At 42.0% G+C, this 22,591-nt stretch overlaps 1 protein-coding gene across 4 annotated transcripts in view; it reads left to right on the forward strand.

Annotated features, from left to right (window-relative positions):
• szt2 (SZT2, KICSTOR complex subunit) overlaps positions 1–22,591 on the forward strand; it is a 62,346-nt gene that overhangs the window by 21,010 nt on the left and 18,745 nt on the right. For 3 of the 4 annotated variants that reach the window (XM_023954046.1, XM_023954049.1, XM_023954047.1), the window contains exons 38-59: positions 54–288; positions 1,614–1,688; positions 1,978–2,116; positions 2,188–2,311; positions 2,669–2,789; positions 2,873–3,025; positions 6,541–6,643; positions 7,793–7,892; positions 7,976–8,063; positions 8,156–8,274; positions 8,348–8,512; positions 9,431–9,515; positions 10,669–10,848; positions 11,071–11,256; positions 11,355–11,554; positions 11,628–11,788; positions 13,134–13,231; positions 13,916–14,048; positions 14,173–14,312; positions 16,637–16,684; positions 18,343–18,464; positions 21,786–21,971. In XM_023954046.1, the coding sequence (XP_023809814.1) occupies positions 54–288; positions 1,614–1,688; positions 1,978–2,116; positions 2,188–2,311; positions 2,669–2,789; positions 2,873–3,025; positions 6,541–6,643; positions 7,793–7,892; positions 7,976–8,063; positions 8,156–8,274; positions 8,348–8,512; positions 9,431–9,515; positions 10,669–10,848; positions 11,071–11,256; positions 11,355–11,554; positions 11,628–11,788; positions 13,134–13,231; positions 13,916–14,048; positions 14,173–14,312; positions 16,637–16,684; positions 18,343–18,464; positions 21,786–21,971 (2,961 nt within the window). The remainder of the gene's footprint in view (positions 1–53; positions 289–1,613; positions 1,689–1,977; positions 2,117–2,187; positions 2,312–2,668; positions 2,790–2,872; positions 3,026–6,540; positions 6,644–7,792; positions 7,893–7,975; positions 8,064–8,155; positions 8,275–8,347; positions 8,513–9,430; positions 9,516–10,668; positions 10,849–11,070; positions 11,257–11,354; positions 11,555–11,627; positions 11,789–13,133; positions 13,232–13,915; positions 14,049–14,172; positions 14,313–16,636; positions 16,685–18,342; positions 18,465–21,785; positions 21,972–22,591) is intronic. The other variant, XM_023954048.1, reaches the window with a different exon arrangement.

The raw sequence follows: 22,591 nt of genomic DNA on the forward strand, positions 1-22,591 counted from the left end.
CCCCGCGGAGTGAGCTGTGCACGAGCGTGACACCTCTTTCCATCGATCTGCAGAGCGAGGACAGGAGGTCCGCGGGCATCGCTGCAGACGTTTCAAGGGAGGCGCTGGCAGAATCCAGTGAAGTGATGGGGCCTTCAAAGCTGGAGGGGGAGGACAGTGGCAGCGCCAGAGACAAATATCTGGCCGGCAGTCTCCAGCTTGAGAGTGACGGTGGCGCTGAGTCAGACCCCACCCCCAAGACGGCGTCCAGTGTTAGCCTGGCTGAGTCCGTGCACTCGTCCTCCAACAGTGAGTTCGGCACTCTGCATTAAACTACATGCACGCCAACATGTATGCTCTCAAAAGTGCACACTTCAACACTCATACAGTGCTCAGAATAAATGGGTACACCCCACTACATTTGTCAGAATCAACTTTTTGTGTGAAATACTAGACCACAAAATACTCCCACAAAGGTGGGTCATTGATTACAAACAAGCTATGTTGATGTGCACACGCAAAAACGTGATGAATTAAACAAATGAAATAAGCCCATGTTGCAAAAATGAGTACATCCCCGTCACAGTGTTGGGAGAAAAGCCAGACTTAAGACTACAAAATTCTAATTAACAGGCATTCAACATAAGGTGAGTCTAAGGATTCATTTAAGAGGTGTCCAGTAGGCCTGTATGGCGTCGCAAAGGTGCGGATTTCAAAGAAAAATGCCTGGTGCCTACAGTGAAACATGGTGGCAGTGTCCTTATGTGGGGCTGCATGAGTGCTGCATCATGAACCATCAGGAACTCAACAATGTACGGCTCTATACTGAAGGTGAAGATGCTGCCATTACTTCATGCACATTGTTGTCGAGCACTTTTCCAACACCATATGTTCTTCTTGAAAAATGGAAAAAGAAAGATGTTGCAATATGTCGCCAACTTGTTCATTCCACACCTAGAAGACTTGGTGCTGTCCTTAAAAATCACGGTGCTCATACAAAATACTAGATGAAGAAGTTTTTGTTGCAGGGTGTATTCATTTTTGGTTCAACCAATTTAAGTAAAACTGAAGATTATGTGATCTAAGTTAGAACGTTAACCTTAATTTTATGTTATGGAGTTTAAGAAGTGTTCAATAAAACTCAACCTTGTGGAGAGTTTGGACATTTTTGTTTTGTTCATTGAGCTGAGTGCTATAAATGAACGCTCACACGCTCAAAGATGCCCTCACATTTGCACTTTGAAACGTACATGCTCTGAAACGTGCATGCTCACACATTCATATGTGCATTCTGACACGTGCATGTTCACACACTCATAAATGCACTCGCACACGTGCATGCTCTCAAACCTACACACTCTGACACACACCCATAGAGACTCTCTAACACTTTTACATCCACTTGCACACTCATAGACATGCATGCTCGCACATTCACAGGTCCACACCCACATGCTGTGTTTTATACCTGTATACTAACACATACATGTGCACACCCGTTCGTGCACGGCCTCATGTGCAGTCCTGAACAGAAAACAAAAAACTGAAAAGAACCCTGCAGGTCTGAGCGATGAAGCTCATCATCTCTCGGGAGCCGCTGGAGGAAAAGTCATCCTCCTCCTCTGTTTCCTCAGCCAGCATCAGACTGCGGCCGAGCCGCGTGCAGAGCGTGGTCTCCAGCCAAGGTAGTCTGGACTCCGACATGCGGGGTGAGTCCTGAGAGCACACACACGTGAGCCTTTATGCATTAGGTTTAAGTATGTGTGCAAAGATGAGGAACTCCGCTGGAAGAACAGGTAAGTCAGCTGCAGCTCCACCAGAGGAAAGAAGTTTCAAAGCTGCCCCCAGATTCCTGCGGAGGTCAGAAACTCTGGAGGAGATTAGAGGACTTTGAGGATCTGAAATGCAGAAAGCAGCGACTCATCTTTAAAAGTTTCTCTCTAAGTCTACGTTAATCAGATATTCTTCATCCCTGATGTCCTCCTCCTCCCTCTGAAGGTTACGATGGCGGTAGCAGCGACTCAGAATGCGAGAGTCCCGCCTCTGATGATCAAGAATGCCGGGCCCCACTGATGCCTGACTTTTGGCTGATTGTGAAGATTCACCAGGACAGAGTGAAAGTCTACTCACACGCCAGGTCAGCCAGCCACTCTGATCACCAACACTCGCGTCTTTGTAGTCTCTCCTGACATTTCCCAACTTCTCCAGGTGTTCGTCAGTAGGCAGGGAGGAGCTGGAGAAGAAGGAGGAGGATCAGGATGTACCAGAGTTCTTGAAGCTGCATCAGCTTATGGTCAGGAGGATTGGAGAAATCTGTAGATTTGTTAACCAGGTATGTTGGAGACTAATTGAATCATTTGAACCAGAGTGTTTCTATTTTGTTTTTTGTTTAGTGAGTTCCTGAAGTGTATCAAAGCATTTTAGACTATTGTAGATTTCAGGCAACCCCATAAGCAGTGATGTGGGTCACGGGTGGTGCATCAGCTGCATCTTCTCAGAGTTATGAACATAAGAACATGGATTTCCTGGGATGTTGAATGGGAAAAGCTCAGAATACTTTAGTAGGATCTGTCTGCACGAGTTGTGTGTCCTTTGCAGAAGAGTTCTACCCTCAAATGGCAGATTTTTGTGTGGAAAACTTCCCTCAAGTGAGGTGAAGTGACAGGAGACGGTGGCTCTTTGTTTGCAGAGGATGCTGCTGCAGGATCTTCATGACAGCCACGTGTGCAACAGTCTGCTGGTGGCTGAGAGCGAGGAGGACATCTGGAAGAATGAGACTCTATGCCGGCAGAGTCTCAACACCTCTGATGGTGAGAAGGTTTCTGTGTTGATGGAACCTGAAGGTCTTTAACATCCAGATGACCTGCGTTTCACCTTTCCCCTTCCCCTCCAGATTACAGCACAGAGGAGAGCTACCAGGCCAGAGACTACCTTGCAGCCACCATGCATTTCATCCCGGGACACTTCGCCTGTGACGTGGTGTGGAGCACCATCATCCACATCCACCCCCGCCTGAAGATGGGGCCCAACATGGGCGTGTCCAGAGGTGAGCAACATGTGAGCAGAGCTCTGCTCTAAGAACACAGCAGAGCAGTGGTTTAGGTAGACACCTGAAGGAGTCACATCACACAGAAGGTCTGGTAAAGACTGAAGGTTTTCCAGCATTTGTGTAACTGCAGCAGCATCTACGGCAGGAGTGGTCAAACTACGGCCCGCCTCCATGTTTGGTCCGGCTTGTTGAGCAATATCAGAGACGCATGTTTTATTTATTTTTTTCCTTCAATCTGGCCACGCTACGGAGACGGGCATAGAATGTGACACCTGAAACCCTCTAAAAATCCCTGTCAAATAGAACAGAAGACGGTCTTTCCTCTCTACATCGCACTTCATTCTTTTAGAGCGATTATGGTGCTTTTTTTACATTTTTTTTTTCAAACAATGCACCCTGTTCTGTGTCCTGATTGATTGGAGACCTTGTCAATCTAACCCCTTCGTGTCAGGTCTCCTGTACAGAAACGCACAGATTGCGATCAGATCTTCGTTTTCCTTCTATAATGCTGGACTTAATTTCTATGTAGGTGTTTTGTACTTTGAGAATTCAAACACGAGAGAAAAGTGTGAAAATATCCATGTCTGTCTGACAAAAGTGTGTAGTGAGGAGTTTTACAGCCATAAAACATATACTAAAGCATCTATAGCCGCGTTTACATGGGCAAAAGTAATCGGAAAGAACGCCTGATCGGAAAGAAAATGCGTCTTGTTTTGTTATGTGTGGGAGAATTAAGACTGCGGGCCGTCCCGCCGCTCTGGGTTAGCGGCTGCAGGACTCAGGAGAGCCGCCAGCTTACGCAGCGAGTTCGGGGAAGCAGAAATAAATGTCGCTCAGTCCTTTTCAACACTACTGCGCATGCCCAAATGATTCATTCCGACCGAAAGTGTGAGCCATGAGAACGTTTGTTCTAAACGGAAAAAGGTTTTCTGATCCCATGTGCACGGTTGAATTTAAACCCGACCATTGATCCGATCAAGATATTCTGCCCATGTAACCGCGGCTTATGATCCTATACTGTCAATTTCATCCATCACAGGTTATTTTTGGAACAGAACTCCTGAAATAAATGAGGGAACAATGTTTTGGTGAAAAGGTCAAGCAGATATACAGTACGGACCAAAGGTTTGGACACACCTTCTCATTTAAAGAGTTTTCTTTATTTTATGAATTTGAAAATTGTAGATTCACACTGAAGGCATCAAAACTGTGAATTAACACATGTGGAATTATAAACATAACAAAAAAGTGTGAAACAACTGAAAATATGTCATATTGTAGGTTCTTCATAGTAGCCACCTTTTGCTTTGATTCCTGCTTTGCACACTCTTGGCATTTTCTTGGTGAGCTCTGTACTGGATGTCCAGCTGCAGCAGAAGACAAAAGAATTTTTTATCATCACTGGATGAGAAACAGACGTGCAGGACTCAGTGCAGCTGCTCAGTTTTATTCATAATGTTTAGTGCAAACAGTGAGATGTGTGAGGAGCTGCTGCCCAAAAAGTCTCAAAGGCTCAATGACGAGAAGACAGAATATTTATTGGTTAAATTTTAAAATTTTATTCGTATTATTTTTTCTGACTTCTTGGAAGTTTGTTTGTTTGTTTTATAAAAAGGATGGTGAATGAGTGAAACTTAATTCATAAAGCACGTCAAAGGGCTTCACAATAAAAACCAGACAAAAAAGTTTCAAATCAGACACATCAGAGAAGAAAAAGTTATTTGGACCGCTGCTTTAGCAACCAACCTGGAGTTGGAAGATTTGCTGTTTTTCATTCTTCCGAGCATTTTTGCGTTTTAATACAAGGTACATGAAACAACTGGTGCAATTGGCTCTAAAATGAGAACAAAAGCAACAGTTCTAAAACAAAAACTCAAAAATGTTCTGTATTCAAATTTATGAGTTTTTAATCAGAATGAAATCATGTTTTTGTCCAGATTCCACAATATTTTTTTATTTTTATAAGGTGGATTACCAAAACACACCACGCATCTGCTCGTGGTCCAGCCCTCGTGTCGAATTTTCGAACCCTTTTTGACCCACCAGTGGAGAAGTTTGCCCACCCCTGGACTACAGTGAATCTTTATGCATCAGTTTCTGAAGGGCTTCAGGCTCGAGTGGACGTCAAACTTCAGAATTCATCTTCTCATTAGAGCTGTGCTAAATCAGACATGTGCACACGCCTATGTGTGTGTGCGCACTGCTGAAGATGACCAGACTGAAGTGCCATTGGAACTATACAGGCTCAGTGCTAAAGCTAAAGGCTAAATAGGAGAAAGAACTCTAAAGAGGTTGGAAAACAAATTAATAACGGGTCATTCCAGAACTGGCGGACATTTCTGCTTCACAATTCATCTGATTTTCTGCTACATATTCATCAATAAAAGGTAAAACCACTGTCAAATGCTTGGTTAGCTCAGCTTACAGATCCATCGTGCTATTTTTCTTACTTGGATTGTTATTTATAAAAACTTGGTGCAACCATTTTACCAATTTTTACAGGTAACAGGTTTGCAAACTGTACAAATATTAGCTTCCTCTTGTTTCGCAAGCAGTTGTTGATGACCAAGAGGATAAACTTACTTATGTAAATAATAATAAAAAAAAATTGGAAATAATAGTCTTATTCTGATTATATGGGTAACAAGGTTGCATGGAGTAGAGTGAGACATTCAGTTTAGGTTTAATAGTGTATTTTCCAAAGTATAAGTCAGTTTCTTTCATAGTTTGGCCAGGGGTTCGACTTGTACTCAGGTATTCTCAGGTATATGGTCTTTTCTTCTTTATTATGCTTTTTATGGTTCCTGCGGTAAATGTAAAAATATAAAAAAGAGAAGAAAGAGATCCCTTTGCTCCAGCAAATCATGTGATTCTCTACTAGATTCTTCTTCTGGTTATGGGAACAGAGCTGCCTGCATGCTGTGGGACACACCAATGAGAATTATTATTGGAAAATGTAGGTTAATTGAAAACAGAACTATGATTATTGTTTTCGGTGAGGATATTGATTTATCTGATTAATATGTTTGAAATAAATAAACCAGACTAAATGATTTTCAAAGGGATGAAAAATTGAGTTTACAAGAATCACAACCTTAATTGTTGCATTCATCATGAACAATGCACTTCAGAAAAGCTCCTACTGAAACACGCAACAAACAACAGCGTGGAACAGAAAAACAAGCCTGGAGGAAGAAGGAATGAACTTGAATTCTGCCACAGTCCTTTATTTCACCTCAGTTTTGTTTGTAGTGTTTTCATACAACCCTATGTAATATAAGAAGTTAGAGATGAATAATAGAATTTTAGAGAAAGGTTTCTGCAGCCCTAAACTCACAATCCAGAGTGTTTGAGCGGCTGGACCACTGTGGTGCTTATGCAGAAACCAGGTCAGCCCTGCAATCTGGTTTTCCTCAAATGTCATCACATCCAGCTCCGGTTCTCAGGACTCTGTTCAGGATGACTGTGAAATGACATGATCTTCTCATTAGATGCTTCCTCTCCTGTTTTAGCCATCCAGGCACTGCGATCCGTGCTCAACTCCTTCTGCGTGGTCAACAGGAAGAACATGTTTGTCTATCAGGAGCGGACCACCAAAGCAGTCTTCTACCTCAGGTTTCTGCTCTGTTTCTTCACATACCCCCAGCCTCTTTTTGACCGGGTCTCTGCCTTGTCCTGTCTTGCAGGAACTCACTTCCTATTTGAAACGGCTTAGAAAACCAAAGAAGACTTAATTTTGGTCAATTCACTGTAAAGCCACTAGGGGGCTTGTTACATAATCACCAGTCCCCATAAATTTCAATGTAAAGCAAGTTCATTTAGCATGTTTAACGTTAACTATGCAAGTTAATGTTAAAAGCTTAACAGTGACAAGATGCTGTAAGGAGCAGGCTGGATGGATCAAAAACAGCAGACTGGTTAATGACAATTTATTGGGAGGTTGTCAGCTGGGCTGAGAGCTTGGAGCTGGGGAGACAGATAGCCTTGCAGACAGGCAGGCAGAATCAAACATAGGTTTGTGGAGCCAAACCATCCAAATGGCTGAGCTTAAGGATGCGTGATATAATGGGGCAGTCTCGGTATTGGCCAATGTTTGCATAATTTCAGTTTTGTATCGCTCCAATATTAATACATCTACTGAGATTGTTCTGACTATTTTCAGATACACTTTATTTTTTGAATGTATATTTTTTTCCTAATAGATCTCTAGGACTGGGAAGCTTATGTTTATAGTCATATCCAGTAACTGACTGTTTTCCGGTATATTTCATTTTTACTAATTATTCCTAATAGATCCCTAGCACTGAGAAGCTTATGGCTTACCGTTACGTCTAATACTCAATAAATCATTATTACACTATTAGACATAACTGATCTAAATGCTTTCACATGTCTATAAGTTTTAAAGTAATACTTGTTCCTTTGAGATCCCTTGCTAAATGTTGAAAAGATCAACTACAATTTGATTTCTAATAAAGAAACACAAAGGAAATTTAAATGTTGTGTTATTCCAGACACTTAAAAATCAGCTATTGGCCAAGTTGCAGGTGAAATTTCAGTTATCGCCTTGACCTGAAAAACTTATAATGGTCCTTCTGCAGCTGAGCTGGAGTCAGTTAGAGGACAATGGAGGAGGAACTGGGCTTTACTTTGTTGACCTGATGACAGAAGTGCCTCACATTCAAGCATGTTTCTTTCTGTTTGGGTTCTACTGGGAGCAAACGTCGGGCTGAGGCCAGTTCTCAGATGTTCTGCTGTTTTCAGGCTGTGTGAAACCTCACTAGCAGGAACCGTGGACGCAAACCCATCCCGATGCATTGGGCTCGCCCGCAGTCAGGAGCCGTCCCCTGCAGAAGACCTAACGGTGAGAGAGCACGCCAGAGCATGAGCGCCAACCCTGTCTGCTTTGTTTGGAAACAGCTGAAGCTCTGCTGATGTTCTCCTCAGGGCTCCAGATCCTCTTTGGAAGGTTCTCGGCCTGTTGGACATGTGGACAAGCACATCCTGCTTTTGGTGCACGGCGTGGGAAACGCAGGTGGGTTCTGATGAGGGAACCATCCATCTATCATAGAACCATGTTTTCACCAATTTCTCTCAAATGTTCGGGTTCTTGTCGGGCTCTTTCAGGTCCGGAGATCACAGACGAGCTGGTGAAGGTGCTGCGGAAGCGCCTGGATGAGACCACACTGGACATCATCACGGTGATGCTGGTGAGGAACTGCAAGCTCACGCCAGCAGACGTGGAGGTAAGCTTCTCCCTGCTGCTGTCACGGCGTTTGACCTCAGAAGGCTTTTCTGAAAGTCTCCTGTGAACCACAGTTCATCCAGCCGTGCGGATCTCCAGCCACAGAAGTGATGACCTTCAGCCTCCCGCAGCACTGCCTCACCTGGCTGTCACCCGTGGCTCATTACTTGAGACAGAACCTTCTCATCTTCCTGCACTTGCCCAAATACACGGACAGCAACACGGCGCACCACTTTAAGGTACCAGCACACCGACTGGGCCACGACAGGTGACCCGGCTGCTTTGGAGCTTCTCGGGACCAGACTTTAAAATGATTTCAGCGAATCATATAAGTGGTTCTGTTAGCATTTGAGTGACTCAAGTATTCAATCATTAAAGAGAACAAAAACGTCTCGGAAAGTAAAATAAATTAAGAAGCTTAGTTTTGCTGAAAAGGTGAAACTGCTAAGCAGAACAGAAGATTGGCAAAAAAAGCTGAATCCTACAGAATAGTACAGAAAAGAAGTAATGCTATACTAAAGTATATTTTTTTCTAATTTGTGCTCAGTTTTGTGAAATACAGCTTAAAATCTATTTGAAAGAAAATCATTTCTAATTAGGAACTTCAGTATTTTTGAAATAAATCAAAAGGACATTAAGTAAGTAGTCCTACGTTTAGGAGAAAAGTAAAAAAAAAAACGTGGCGAAAAATACTTTGAATGGACTAAACTAGTTATCAAAAGAAATAAAGAAAAAGCAGAGTTCTACTTAAAACAAAGATTGAATTCATTTAATGGTGTGTTGCAGAAATGATCAAGTCTAATAAGAAAGCCCATTCTTTAGAAACATGGAGCATGCAAAGATTTAAAAAATGAAAAGACGAGCTCAAATACTTTATGAGCGTAAGACAGTAATCAGAAAGCTGACACTTAGTTAAATTATTCAAAAAAAGTGAAGATGCAAAATTAAATGTTAATTCAGCGGAATGATCTGCAGATGCTAGAAACACTAATGCTCATTTTAAAGTATTGGAATTTGTTTTCTGGAAGATAATAAGAATAAAAATAGATTTCTGCTTCACATTTGTTTAGCATCTTCCCACAGAATTAAAATACCTAAACTGCAGCCTGGTGCTGTGAAATCATGATCAGATATTTTCCTCTGCTTCCTATTTGCAGCATTATTTCCGTTTGAGCAGCGAGTTGGCGGATGGAGACATCTACCTCTACAACAAACCTGGGGGGCAGGGAACTGGAGGGAAAGGTACAGACCTTTGTTTCTGGTCCGTTCTGTAGTGTGCCGTGTACCACAGAAAATCTATTGGAGGTCAGTGAACACAACCAGAGTTCATACTTGACCCTTGTGGGGTCCAGATGACCCCCCCCTTACATTGACGTGTTCTCCCTACCATGACAAAGGTGGATAAAGGTGGAAAGATTTCATGTAATCCATGGACACCAGTGAAGATCACAAATCATTGAAGAAAAAAGGTTCAGAGCACTGTCTAGTGGGTCTAGATTATTATTGACTTATTGTCGGGCTTTTATAAATAATTTAAATTACATTTCAAAGAGGTCTAAAACTTCTAAATGTTTATAAATTATTTGTAAAAATTCTTTGTAATAATTTTTTATTTGTAAAAAGTCCTGCAACTATGCATTTTTCAGTAAAGTTTGAGCTTTTAAAGCTAATTGTTTCTCTTGTTTAGCAACAACAAATAATGTATATATTTATACTCTATGTATAATATATTTATATATATGTAAAAAATATATGTTAATGATATAAAAGCTACTTCGATGCCACCAAAGCCTATAGAAAGCATTGTCATGTAGGCGCCGTCGACCTCAACAAGATGGCGTCGCGCTTCGCCACCGTTGGCCAGGCTTCCCAAGCGGGCGTGTCTCCTCTAGTGATATAACTCATTGGATCCTGTGTGACACAGTGTCTTTTATTTTGAAAGGAAGTCACTTGAATCTCTGTTAAAAGTTGTAAACTATGTCATATTTAAAAATAATGTCTTTGTTTTATTTATGTAAAAAACAATAGTTTATTTATTGATCCTAATAGTAACAATAACATAAATGAAATCAGTGCCATATTTTTCTAAGGGGTAACATAAGACTTTACGGCTCCTACCGAGTTGTTGTTTGTGAGAAATCAATCCCAATGGCTCTTTAAGGGTCAAAGGTCACAGATACCTGAATTTTTTGTTAGCTCCGTGGTAAGTATTAAGTCAAAATCAGCCAAGAACACGAATCTTATGTTTGACAAAAAACAGAATGAAGTTTTTATTTTTTAATAAAATGATTAATCAATTTTACTATTGATATTTTTTATAGCTGTGGACTTTTCGGTTCCAATAAATGTCCTATTTGTCGTGATGTCATCCTCGTATGTTGTGCCCCCTCCGCAGGTATTGCATGCATCGCCCTGTCCTTCATAGACGGCGGGGGTCGTCCCATTCAGGCATCAGCTCCGGACGCCTCTGCCCTGCAGAAAACGGAGTCCTGCGGCGCCCCCCTGTGTCCAGAGTATTTCCAAGAGCTTACCGCTGTGCTCAAAGTGGGAGCTGTCGGTGCGAGTCCAGCTGCAGGTAACATCCAGATGTACTTTGGGGGGGGTGAAAGATAGATCATGAGGAATTTATGGAAGGAGAAATGAAACATTTAAGCACATTAATCACATATAATCAACCAAAGTCAACATATGTTTAACTGTGATGATAAAAATTTGCTTTTCTGTCATTTTTCTGCACAAGTGAGGAAAAATCTCATAAGCAAAGATTTAGGGAGTTTTTTTTTTTGTTTTCTGACAGAAACTCGGCTGTTTGTGCGCTTTGACATCTGGGAACAGGGCAACATCAGCCCCCTGCAGCTGAGCGACAAACTGCAGGGGGCGCTGCGCCACGCACTCTGTGATGCTGTGATGGAGCTGAATGTCCTGCCGAATCCTCTGTGTCTTTCTGTGCCTGCAATTTGTTCTCACAAGGAGGACGCCAAAGGTAGGATCCCCTCTCAGGACCATCCGCTCCTCCAGCCTCCTGGCAGATGGGACTTGAGCTTTCAAAGTTTGCTCTTTGTCTCCGTCTGTGTTCTCCAGGAGCGCTGCTGTCTACTCCCGAGGGGAAGGAGCTGAAGGACAGTGGGAGGACACGCAGTGGCTCCAGGGTTTTTAAAAGTAGTCCCGCCCCCATCACCCTGATGCAGCCAGCAGGTGGTGCCCCGGTGGGAGGGAGCACCACGCCCGACTCCACCACTCCCACCAGCAAGACCACACGCCGCAGCTTCTGGGGCATCCTGGTGAGTCCACCTCTAAAGCTAACAGATTAACTCTGTTGATAGGGGTGCAGAGAGCAAAGTTCTGGTTTTGCAGAGTAAGCCAGACTCTGGGGAGCTGAGCAGCCCAAAGACCACCGACGACATCGTCCAGGAGAAGGGAGAGGAGGGGCGGGCGGCTCGGCGGCGCCACAAGACCGAGAATGTGAAGCAGCAGTGGAGCCAGGAGAAGGTGGTGGAGCTGGAGCAGGTCCAGAGGTGAGGGCTCCTAGATTTGAGCAGAACCAGATCTGCTTCAGTAGATGAAACCAGAACAGACGACACCTTCAGAAACCTTCATCAACTTTAGTCCTTCAGAAGCCCCGTATATTCCTGTTCCATTAAATGAATGTTTTCACTGAATTAATCTGCTTTGACCTCAGTTAGAATAACCATGAAAGTCTAACACCTGAGAGGTAAAGAAATAATCTGACTGGTCCGGTCCATGGTCACAAAAACAGATCTATCTGACTGATAGATATGTTTCTTCCCAACCTTAAAGGACCTATACCATTCTATTCTTAAGCCTTTCAGAGCAAACTACATATCTATCTATAAATACCTATGTCTAAATATATATATATGTATATAAAAAATAGTATATATGAATATATATTAATGGCACTTTAGAATATATATTAATGGCACTTTAAAGAACGACTTATTTTATAAAATATGACTGTTTGGAGGGGAATTCATACCTGGAAGTAAGACGACTGGATCTCTGACGCTCCGCCTTTTGCTGCTTATGGGTGCCGCCCATTTCGGCTTCAGCAACGTTTCTGCGTCTCGCTCGCGAAAACAAACAACATTTAAACTTTTGCAAAGATGGATGTGCTTATTGTACATAGAAAAAGAATGTGTTTAGCTGATCACCGCTAGGTCTGCGGAGAAAGTGTGTGTTATCCTGGGGGCGGGGCTGGCAGCACAGACTCTTCCTGGAAGGGGCTGTTCCTCACTATGTCAGCTCGTGAGAACCCACTTGTTTTCGTGGATTGGGATGGGCTGATGCTCAGAGTGTAGGTTTTTAGAGGAATTCACAGAAATGCATGAACGGATGCCGCTTTGAGGTTGGTTTTTGTGAGGAATGCATTCTATGGTACACCTAAGGGCACAAAAAAGCTGTTTTTGCATGATTAAGGCCCTTTAGGATCGTTTTTAAGGGTAAAGAGACACTTTCATATTCGAGATGGAAAGCAAAAATGGGATTTTGGATTTAGCATCAATGGGAGGTGGTTGGTTCATCTCCTTAAACTGTCACTTGCTGCTCTGCAGATTTGTTCCTGCTATTTATTTGCTTTTTTTCCACTAATATGTTTTAGATTTTACATTTATTCTGCTAAAATTTTGCTTAGATTTACATTCATCTTTTACCAGTAAAACTGTGTTAGCTAGCATGCAGGGCTAGCTTCACCCAAATGACCTCCATCACTGATTGTTTGCTGGAGGTATTACACTTTTGCACCAGAAGGAATGCATACGGGTCTGTCATTGGGGGTTTCATGCCATCAGCTGTGGGGGTGGAATACACCCCTGTAATCCCAGCGGGTTTGTTTCTGTGCAGGAAGCAAGCGTCTCTGCTGGAGGAAGGGGATGCTGGCTTTTTGCACCCGATCTACCAGCACACCTGCCAAGCCTGGATCACCTTCATGACTAATCTGGGTAAGCTAGTGAGATACGTCAGTGCATATTAACCAGCTTTCTCTGATAATCTGGTGTCGGGAAACCAGAAACATAGCTTCATCTTTTTGGAGGATTGAAGGTGTGAAGAAACTGGATTCTCTAGAAAGGACTGCATTTGTTTTAGTTCGTAACCCCGTCAGTTTCTTACACACAGAAATAATGAATAACGACTCAGAGACAAAACTTATCTTTTGTAGATTTACTCCGCACAAAGACCACAGATTTGTACGCAGGGTTACAGACAGATGAACAAGGTGCATTCAAAGTCCGAACCAACGAGCTCAGGGATGGGGTTGGTATAAAAACCCTGCATTTGCATATTCAGAAGATCGTCCGATGGACCTCGTGTGAAAATCACGCCCACAGGTTACTGCTGGAGAGAAGCTCCAAGGCTAAAGTGAAGATAAGTCTGAGGCCTGCTCAGCAGAACACACATGCACAGAAAAAAGGGAGGATGAGAATAAACTGTGAAAACAATAGCTTGGCTGTGCTGTCTTCAAATGTAATATAATTTTGAGATGACAATACATGCTCAGTGAATTAAGTTTAAACCATTAGTGTAATAAAAGTTAAAGGCAGTTTCTAACTATTCTTCACAGAAGGTTTTCCTGAGGTTTTGTTAATGTGTCCTCTCTGTCCTGCTGCCCCCACCCACCCACACAGGCTGCCCGTCCATCCAGCAGTGCACGGCTGAGATGGCCTCAAACTTCCTGCTGCCCTCCCTCCTGTCAGAAATCGTCAACCTGGTCTCTTCTCTGGCCAGCGATACGACAGTGAAGGTGTTTGAGAAGATCAGGTGAGCTGCTGGACCTCCAGTTGAGTCAGAGATCATAACATCTGCATCCCACTCTTCTCCTCCTAATGTTCTCTCTGAATTCAGCTGTCTTTATAATGAAACCCCTTTGCTCCGTTTCTTGAAGCTCCTGCAGCTGCCCCCCCTCAGGAGACATGTTTGTGCCGTTCCCTGTGGTCCAGGATCTCAGCCACCCTCCGGACTCTTCAAGGAGCTTCATTCTCATTGGTCGAAACTTCCATCAGTGGCACTGCAGCACGGAGCAAGGTACAGTCGAAACACTGGACCCCAGCTCCCCGCATGCGCGCACATCAGTTGCTCACAAACCAGCCGGCCCACACCCTCACAGCTAATATGACTGTTTTGAAGGACCAGCTGCAGATCTTCAGCTACTAAAGCGGTCAAACATCTCTAAGCACAAAGTTGTTTTCACGGCTATGAGTCTATCTGACAGCTGGATTCAACGCTAAAAGGAAGCTCAAAGTAATGAAATCCAGTGAAACCACACAAAAATGCAAATAACATAAACTGCAAAAGTATATGCTTAATGCTAGTTTTTTCAGTCCGAAGCTGAGAAATCCTAAAATATCCTGAAGACGTTTAAAAAATATAAAGATATTAAATCCTCTGCAGCTAAATAATTTAGTCACAAATCCAAAGATAATATATAAAAACAACCAAATAGGGTGGGGCAATATGACCAAAAAATATGTTTTTTTCATTCCAAATTTGATTTTCAATTCTAATTGATTATTTCTCAATCCTTTTGTATTAACACAGAGAGTGAACTACAAATGCATTTCTAAAGAAACAAAATCATCATTTTTTCAGCACTTTAATGAGAATGGTTCCCGTCCATTCTCATTAAGCAGCAGAATGGTTCCCGTCCAGCTGTAAACGCAGACACAACGGCGAGACGGCTGCCAAGGGACCATCAACAAGGTGCAACCGCGTGAAAACATTCTGTAAAAATCAATCTCTCAAAATTAATAAATGTCTACAGTTATATGAGCTGGTAATGAAAACTTGTTTGTTTTGATGAAGATTGATTAGTCAGTACAGAAAGCTTCAGTATCTTTAGAACGATTGAGCACCTTCATTATGAATCATATATCTTAAAATGTGGAAAACTATATAAAATGTATTAAAGATGGAATTACTCACAAAATATTGATTGTAGCATGAATATGCTGACAAGTCTTCATTACCAGCTCATACAACTGTAGACATTTATTCCTTTTTGAGAATGATTTTTACAGAATGTTTTCACGGCGGTTGCACTTTGTTGACGGTCCCTTGGCAGCCGTCTCACTGCTGTGTCTGTATTTACAGCTGGACGAGAACCATTCTCATTAAAGTGCTGAAAAAACTATCTTTTTCCTTTAGAAATGCATTTGTAGTTCACTCTCTGTGTTGATACAAAATGATTGAGATATTTGCTGTAACATTTGAAAGTTTATCAGATTTGGATTTCTTTTTCTTCTTAACCACTGGCCCCCGGGGGCTCAGTTGTTTTCACATCTGCCTTTTGACAGAGACCAGCAGACTGACTTTACTACGAACAATAGAAATGCAATACGGCAGAGAGCTGGAAATAAAATCTCTATTTTCCCAAAAATTATTCGCCGGATTCCAATTATTCGATAAAATTGACTAATCACCCAGCGCTAAAGGCAAATTGTTGATTTGCCTGAAAAAGGCAAAGGGAAGAACCAACTTTGAGAAAATGCTAATTCTTCTATACACTGGAAAAGATAGAACTATAACCAAATGACACTCTGTGCTAAACTTTGCTTTATATTTTAAGCTCATTTTTCCCCAAGCCTGATTCTGACAATTAGAAGCTGAATGATAGACAAGGAAAAGAAATGCTGCAATTTATTAAGGTTATGCTTAAAGCTACATTATTAAACATGCAAAGGAGCAGATATTAGAAAATGTTTGCTTAAAAAAAAAGAACCTAAAATTTTAAATCAATAGTTGGAAAATAAATTAACTTTAAGCTGAAAAAAAAGTAATGGATATCATTTATTTCCTAAGCTAAAACTGATTAGATATTTCATTAGCTCAGGAAAGATGTTGCCGGCTCATATAAAAGTTCAACAATTTTGGGTGATTAAAAAAACCATCTTTTACACTAAAAGCTTAAATGTTTAAAACTTTCAGATTGAACAGAAGCTGAAAAATCTGTGCTAATTATCATCAGATGGAATTTCAACTGAGGTTCATTTTAACCAAGAAGAGTCAAAGAGTTGACAGTAAAATGATAGCAAGCAAAGCAGGAAACAGAATGAATGCATTATCAAACATAAGTCCTCAGACTGCTTTTCACACAGTGTAGTTTTGTGTGGATGGACTAAAGAGCCAAAGGTTAGGGGCGGAGTTTCATGGCGAGGGTCTGCAGCGGTCCTGCCTTAACTTCCTGCGTGGCGTGGATGAAGAGCTGCAGGTCTCAAGTCACAGCTTTCCTCCTGCTCTGTTTCCCGGTCCATGCTTGCCATCTAACGCTCCTGTTGTTTTGAGTGTTTGCTTCCATGAGCTGCTGTGTCTCACTGTCCATGCCGCCGTGCTGTCTGCCTGTCTGCCTGCAGGCGACAGTTCAGATGAGGAAAGCTCTCCAGTGCTAAATAGGTTCACACGTAAGTTTGCCTCTTAGAAAAAAATACTGGTTGATTTTCAGTTCATTTTTGTCATTACTTTTGTCAGTTTTCAGGTATTTGTTGTTGTTTTTTTCAGAATATGTCATTGTAAAGGTACAACAACATTTGCAAAAAAATAAATAACCAATAAAATAAAAAAAAGAAGTAAAAAAATGAAATATGGTCCTTGCAGTCGGTGACTGCTGCTGCGGGCAATAATAAATACGATAACTGTATTATAGATAGATAGATAGTTGAATTTATTAATCCCACAATGGGGAAATTTCATTTATCTGTGGCAGCAAAAACAACATTCAGAAATAATCTATATAATATAACATCAAAAAAGGACATCAAAAATGACATTCATATTAAATTATTAAAAATAAAAAAGTATTAAAATAAAAATTGAAGTGCTAATATCTCCCTAATACCAGAATTATATATAACAAACGTTTTTAAAGTTTTTTTATTATTATTTTTAACTGTTCTCTTTTGCTGTCTGTCGGTCAGTGTGAGAGAGTGATGAGACAGGGATGTGATCCAGTAGCGGTTTTAGGCACGGGCAGTACGGGCAATGCGCTCTCCTTTCTTTTTTCCTTTCTGTGCTATTTCACAGTTTTTCTGGTAAAATGGCACCTTAAAGTGGCTGCAGCCATGTGCAGGGCTGACTCGGGGATAATACACTTCACCTGGGTCTACACAGAGCTCAAAACTGAGTCCAAAACAACCCAGCAGGTGGCGTGACCACAGGCTTCGTTTGCCCCCTTCCAGGCATCCATTTAAACTTACATGGTTCTCCTTATCATGCCCTGGCTCAGCTCCTGCAGACACTAACCCTACCTGGCTGCTTGGAACGCAGGCAGGAGCTGTAAGCTCCTCCCATCTGGAACACGGCCTCTGCTGTGCATTTGATGCATAACCACAAATCTCCAATATATTTATCTCCTCTGATCCTTTTCCAAACACCAGGTTTAAACGTAGCTTCACTAACCTATTCATCATCTAATAAGGAAGCTTTGACCCTTCTAACCTCATGCTCTTTGTCTGAAGATCCCCAATTGTGACTCATTGATGTTCATTAAAGACCCATTTCCCCAAGATAACATTAGCGGTGGAACAAAAATGGCGAGCAATATTGAAGTTACCCAGCCGTACAGTTCTGATCCAGATTCCAGCACAGTGGCTGCATCGGAATGGAGAGGGCAGGGAGCTTGTGGCTCACCCAGTATATTTCCTATGTCACAAATACGGACAGATTTCTGTGTCTGCTCCTGATTTACAATGATTGGAATAAAGAAATACTCAAGAATGCTATTTTAAGCTTAAATTTTCTTTGTAAATGTATTTCATTATGAGAAGACACCAAAAACAAAATGTTCAATGGAATGGGTCTATAAAAAATTCTTATGTCAGGCCAATTAGGATTTTTAGCTGCAATGTGATTTGACTTTTTGTGTCTTGCCTGACACATGAATTCTGATTTGTGATTCTGATCCAAAGTTTTAAAAAAAGTTTAAAAGATTTTTTGCTTCTTAGTTTTGGTTTTATCCAGCAGTTAGAAGCTTCTGTAGTAGTGGCTGCCATCAGATGGTGGCGCTGTGCTGTGTGGCTCAGTTCTCTGTAATTGTGTCTAAGATCTCTCTGCTTTTGCTCAGCTCATAAAGGCTTCCAGCGGTTCGAGGCTCTGGAGCAGAACGACTGGGCCGGTCCTCTCCAGGCCGGGGCGGGTGTGGCCCCCCGCCAGAGGTTCCTCTTCATCACCGTCCTGGACAAAAAGGTGAGGCGTATTTCTTGTTTGATCGGACCTTTAGTCATTGTTCAGATGTTGGTGAGAAGAAGCAGAGATAAAGCGTTAAACCATTGTGCTGAGCACCTGAAAAATGATGGAAAATCAATGCTCCAAATGTCACACAAGATCATTCACCCCCAAAATGTACACATTATTTCATCCTATATGTCAATAAGACAAAAAGAAAGTCCTACTCCCCAGAAAACAGTCATGGGTCCAAAGAAATGGATATAAAAACCAACATAACACATTTTAACAAGTCATGTGTAAAAGAATCTATTCAGAATGATTCCACCGCCCCAAAAAAACTAAAAATCTGAAAACCTAACACTCCAAAAAGACAAAATCATTTAAAGCAAGAAATACATTAATTATACGATTCATTTGGACCATAAATAAACAGAATTATTTTTGATATTGTATACATAATCATACACCCAATAAACACACTGAACATGTTTATACTGTAAAGTCCAAAACTTTTATGAGTTTTAACAGCTTAAAAATCTGTCAAATGAGCCACAAAAAAAAAAAACTTACTCTTTTATATATCTTACAAAATACATCCATCAGGATTCTGGAATGTTGTCCCAGTTAAAAAGATGAATTTGGTCTCTGATGTTTATCAACGATTCACTTCAACTGTGAGGGACAGAAAGTTTAAAAAGGGAGCCATTAGCAATATGTTGACATGCTTACTGTCCGTCACCTAATAACGTCTTGGAGGAAACTCACGGCAAATAAAATAGTTTGATTTTGAAAGAATTTATATGTATAATGTAGGGGTGTAACGAGACGCTAAAATCTCAATTCGGTTCGATTCAGAATTTCATAGGGCTCGGTTCGGTACTGCTGTTTGACAAATCTGCCTGATATTAACTGCTATTTTATGAACTTTTATTTTATTGTTGTATATTGTGTGTGTTTTGCTGCCGGACACCTGAATTTCTCCCTTGGGAGATTAATAAAGTTTTATCTATACATTTATCTATTTTCTGTATTTTTTCGCTACAAAAAACTAAGGCAGAAAAACATTGCTTACAAAATGCATTTATTGGTTTTACATAATAAGTAAGGGTTAATGGCCTTGGAAGTATGCATTATCACTTTTTAACGCACGCCGTGGAAGCCTGAACCGTCCTCCGCTGTTCAGGCTTCCACAGGTTGCGTTAAAAAGTGATAATGCACACTTCAAAGGCCATTAACCCACTTATACCATGGTCACTTACAAAATAAATAAATAGTAACCAGTTTTTAGTCCTTAATTCTCGTTTTTTCAATTTGGATCGCTTTTCTCACCAAAGCGGACTATTTGTTACGGCGCGGCGCCGTACCACGTAACAAATAGTAAGTAATAGTAAAGGTAATAGTAAGGAGATTGGGGGGGTCCTCATCTCTGGGCTCACTTCTGCATTAGCCACATGTTGACATGCTTACCGTCACCTAATAGCGTCTCGGAGGAAACTCACGGCTAACAGTACTTCCGCTTCTGCGCAAAGTTAATACAGTGGCGCCCTGGGGGTTAGCCCCGCCTATGGCCACTAAGACTCATGGGAAGTGTGAAATCTAGTGTGTTGAATCCTTCTCCATCACTGAGAGAGCTGTGGAGAGAAGTGAGGTTCATGTTGTTACGCTGTTCGTAATTATGGGTTTAATGCTGGAAAGGAGATGGAGCATCTATTTCTCTGTCTACTCTCTCTCTGAGACTGTTTGAAGATGAGTGGGGTGTGGGGGGATCAAGGACAGTCAACGCAGCTAGTTAAGTAGCAGCTCGGCTCTAGTTTCCCCTCTATGAGTGACAAAGCAGCTGAGTCGTTACAATGCATGTGTGGGGAAAAAAAACAAAAAACGTACCGAAACGGTACAGAAGTGAACTGAACTGAAACTGCCGTACCGAAACGGTTCGGTTCAACTATGTGTATCGTTACACCCCTAGTATTATGGTGCAGAAATGTTAGATGTTTAGGAAATAAATGCAGGGAAGCAGATGAAGATGGTTTGGACATATTGAGAGGAGGAACAGTGATGATGTTGGTGAAAGCAGTGGTCCTCAACCTTTTTAATGCCACAGACCGGTATGACGTCACACAAAGATTTCACGAATCGGTCTTTAAGATGTAGGCGGATGATTACTGTAGCATCGATATGATGAAGGAGGAACAGAGACGTGACAAGATGATCCCCGAGCCTTTATTTTGACTCGCATGACATTGTACATCGCACAGATGTCATCATCCTCTCTCTTTCCCTCACTCATGGTGCAAAAAAGAAGTACTGTCTATTAAATGTAGCTTTCTTTTCTTTGGAAGTGGAAGGCTCCTCTTCTGTCTCCTGGCTGGGCGTTTCCCTTTAGCAAAGAAAGTTTCCAAAGGCGTTTGTTTCTTACTCATTTTGCTAGCTCCTGGGTTTTATTTTAGCGGTAACCTATCATGTGGCCGAGAAGAGCGCTTTGGCCTGCGTCAGGAGTGACATAGACGGATGAAACAGAGAATCGGGCAATTTTTCAAAACAAAACATCTTTCAGATTCCGAAATAATTAAAACGTAAGTAATGTGAGTTTTTTCTTCTTTCTGTACGGCCCGGTACCAAATGACCCACAGACCGGTTCCGGTCCGCGGCCCGGGGGTTGGGTATCGCTGGGTTAAAGGATGTTGAGGTTGGAGCTACTGGGAAAGCGAGGGAGACCAAAGAGGAGTTTCATGGATGTAGAGAAGGAGGACATGAAGGTGGATGGGATGGTATAAGTGAGGAGGATACATTAGTTGGAGGCAGATTGTGGCAACTCTTAAACCAGCAGCTGAGGGAAAATGTAATTAGGAATGATGGCCTTTGTATACACTATATATAATAAAAAACTGACAAAACAAAACATTTAAATACATACATGCATACATAAACATTCAAATCATTATAAAAAATCCACCAATTAGTACTATGTCTCCTTGAAATCTCGAAGAACTTGAGATTTTACGAGGATGTTATCTTGTGGGTTGATTTCTTCGCAGCATATGGTTCAGGTTTCCAAGGCGTGTTTTAATTTCTTATAATGTTCACTTTGTTGGCCATTAACCGTTACTTAATGCACACCCAGCAGCCAATCAGAATGGTTTAAGGCTTCATCATTGATGACTTCCAGTGCAAAATGAGCCCTTTCTTGTTGAATAGGAGCACCAAGATTTCACAAGTTTTTCAGCCAATTCAGTCCTAATTTTAGATATTGGTGCCTGAATCCCGGAGTTCCTTGAGTTTGAAGTTCTGATATGTGTTTGAGCATCTTCCCATCATGCTTTGTGACTTTTGCTTCTGTAGGTGGTGCTGCACAGCTACAACTGGTCTGTGGATCTGGGCTCTTCTCTGAACCGGGAGCTGCTCCGGCTCGTCAGGTGGCAGAACGCCCGAGCCCACGTGGTCCACTGCCTGTTTAACCAGAAGATGGGGCTTTTTCATCACTACTGCTTCTCCGATGCTCCTGTCCACGACGTGGAATCTAAGCAGGTCAGAGGCCTTGATCCGTCTCACTGTGGCGCCATCACAAGCATGTCATAAACCTGCATCAGCTGGAACTAAAGCGGGACTCTTTAACTGGCTCATGATCCTCATTACTGTTCCCAATGAATACTTTTAAAATATGCTGTAAGGTAGAAACTCCAAAACCAGGTTAGGGTCAGTTTCTATGGACCAGTCAGCTTCTGGTCAATAACACAATCATAAAATACATTTTAGCTCTATAAGATGTTTCGTAAAATAAATAATAATAAAAAACAAGCAACTGCCACCGACTGTAAGGGGGGGAAATCCGTGCCCCCTGGCCTGGATCATTATGAAAAGTGTGAGCTTGGACAGGAGAATAATGATCTCCTCAGAACCAGTGAGCCCGGATTCCCGACAGTCCAGTTCGACTGCAGAGGTCGTGATGTGAAACCTGCAGCGCTCGGCAGTGGTGCATGTTAGCAGGTGAGGGGGGGTTAGATGCGGAGGAAGGTTCTGCCTGCAAGGGGGCAGCATGTGTGCAGCAGAAGGTGGTGGACCTGCGGCTGCTGAGGTGCAGCTGTGCTGCAGCGTTACGTCATCACCTGCCCCTTTGAAGCCTGTTGGGGGTCAGTGTGGGTGAAGTA

The sequence above is a fragment of the Oryzias latipes genome, chromosome 4 (genome assembly GCF_002234675.1).
Source record: "Oryzias latipes chromosome 4, ASM223467v1".
Classification (NCBI taxonomy): domain Eukaryota; kingdom Metazoa; phylum Chordata; class Actinopteri; order Beloniformes; family Adrianichthyidae; genus Oryzias; species Oryzias latipes.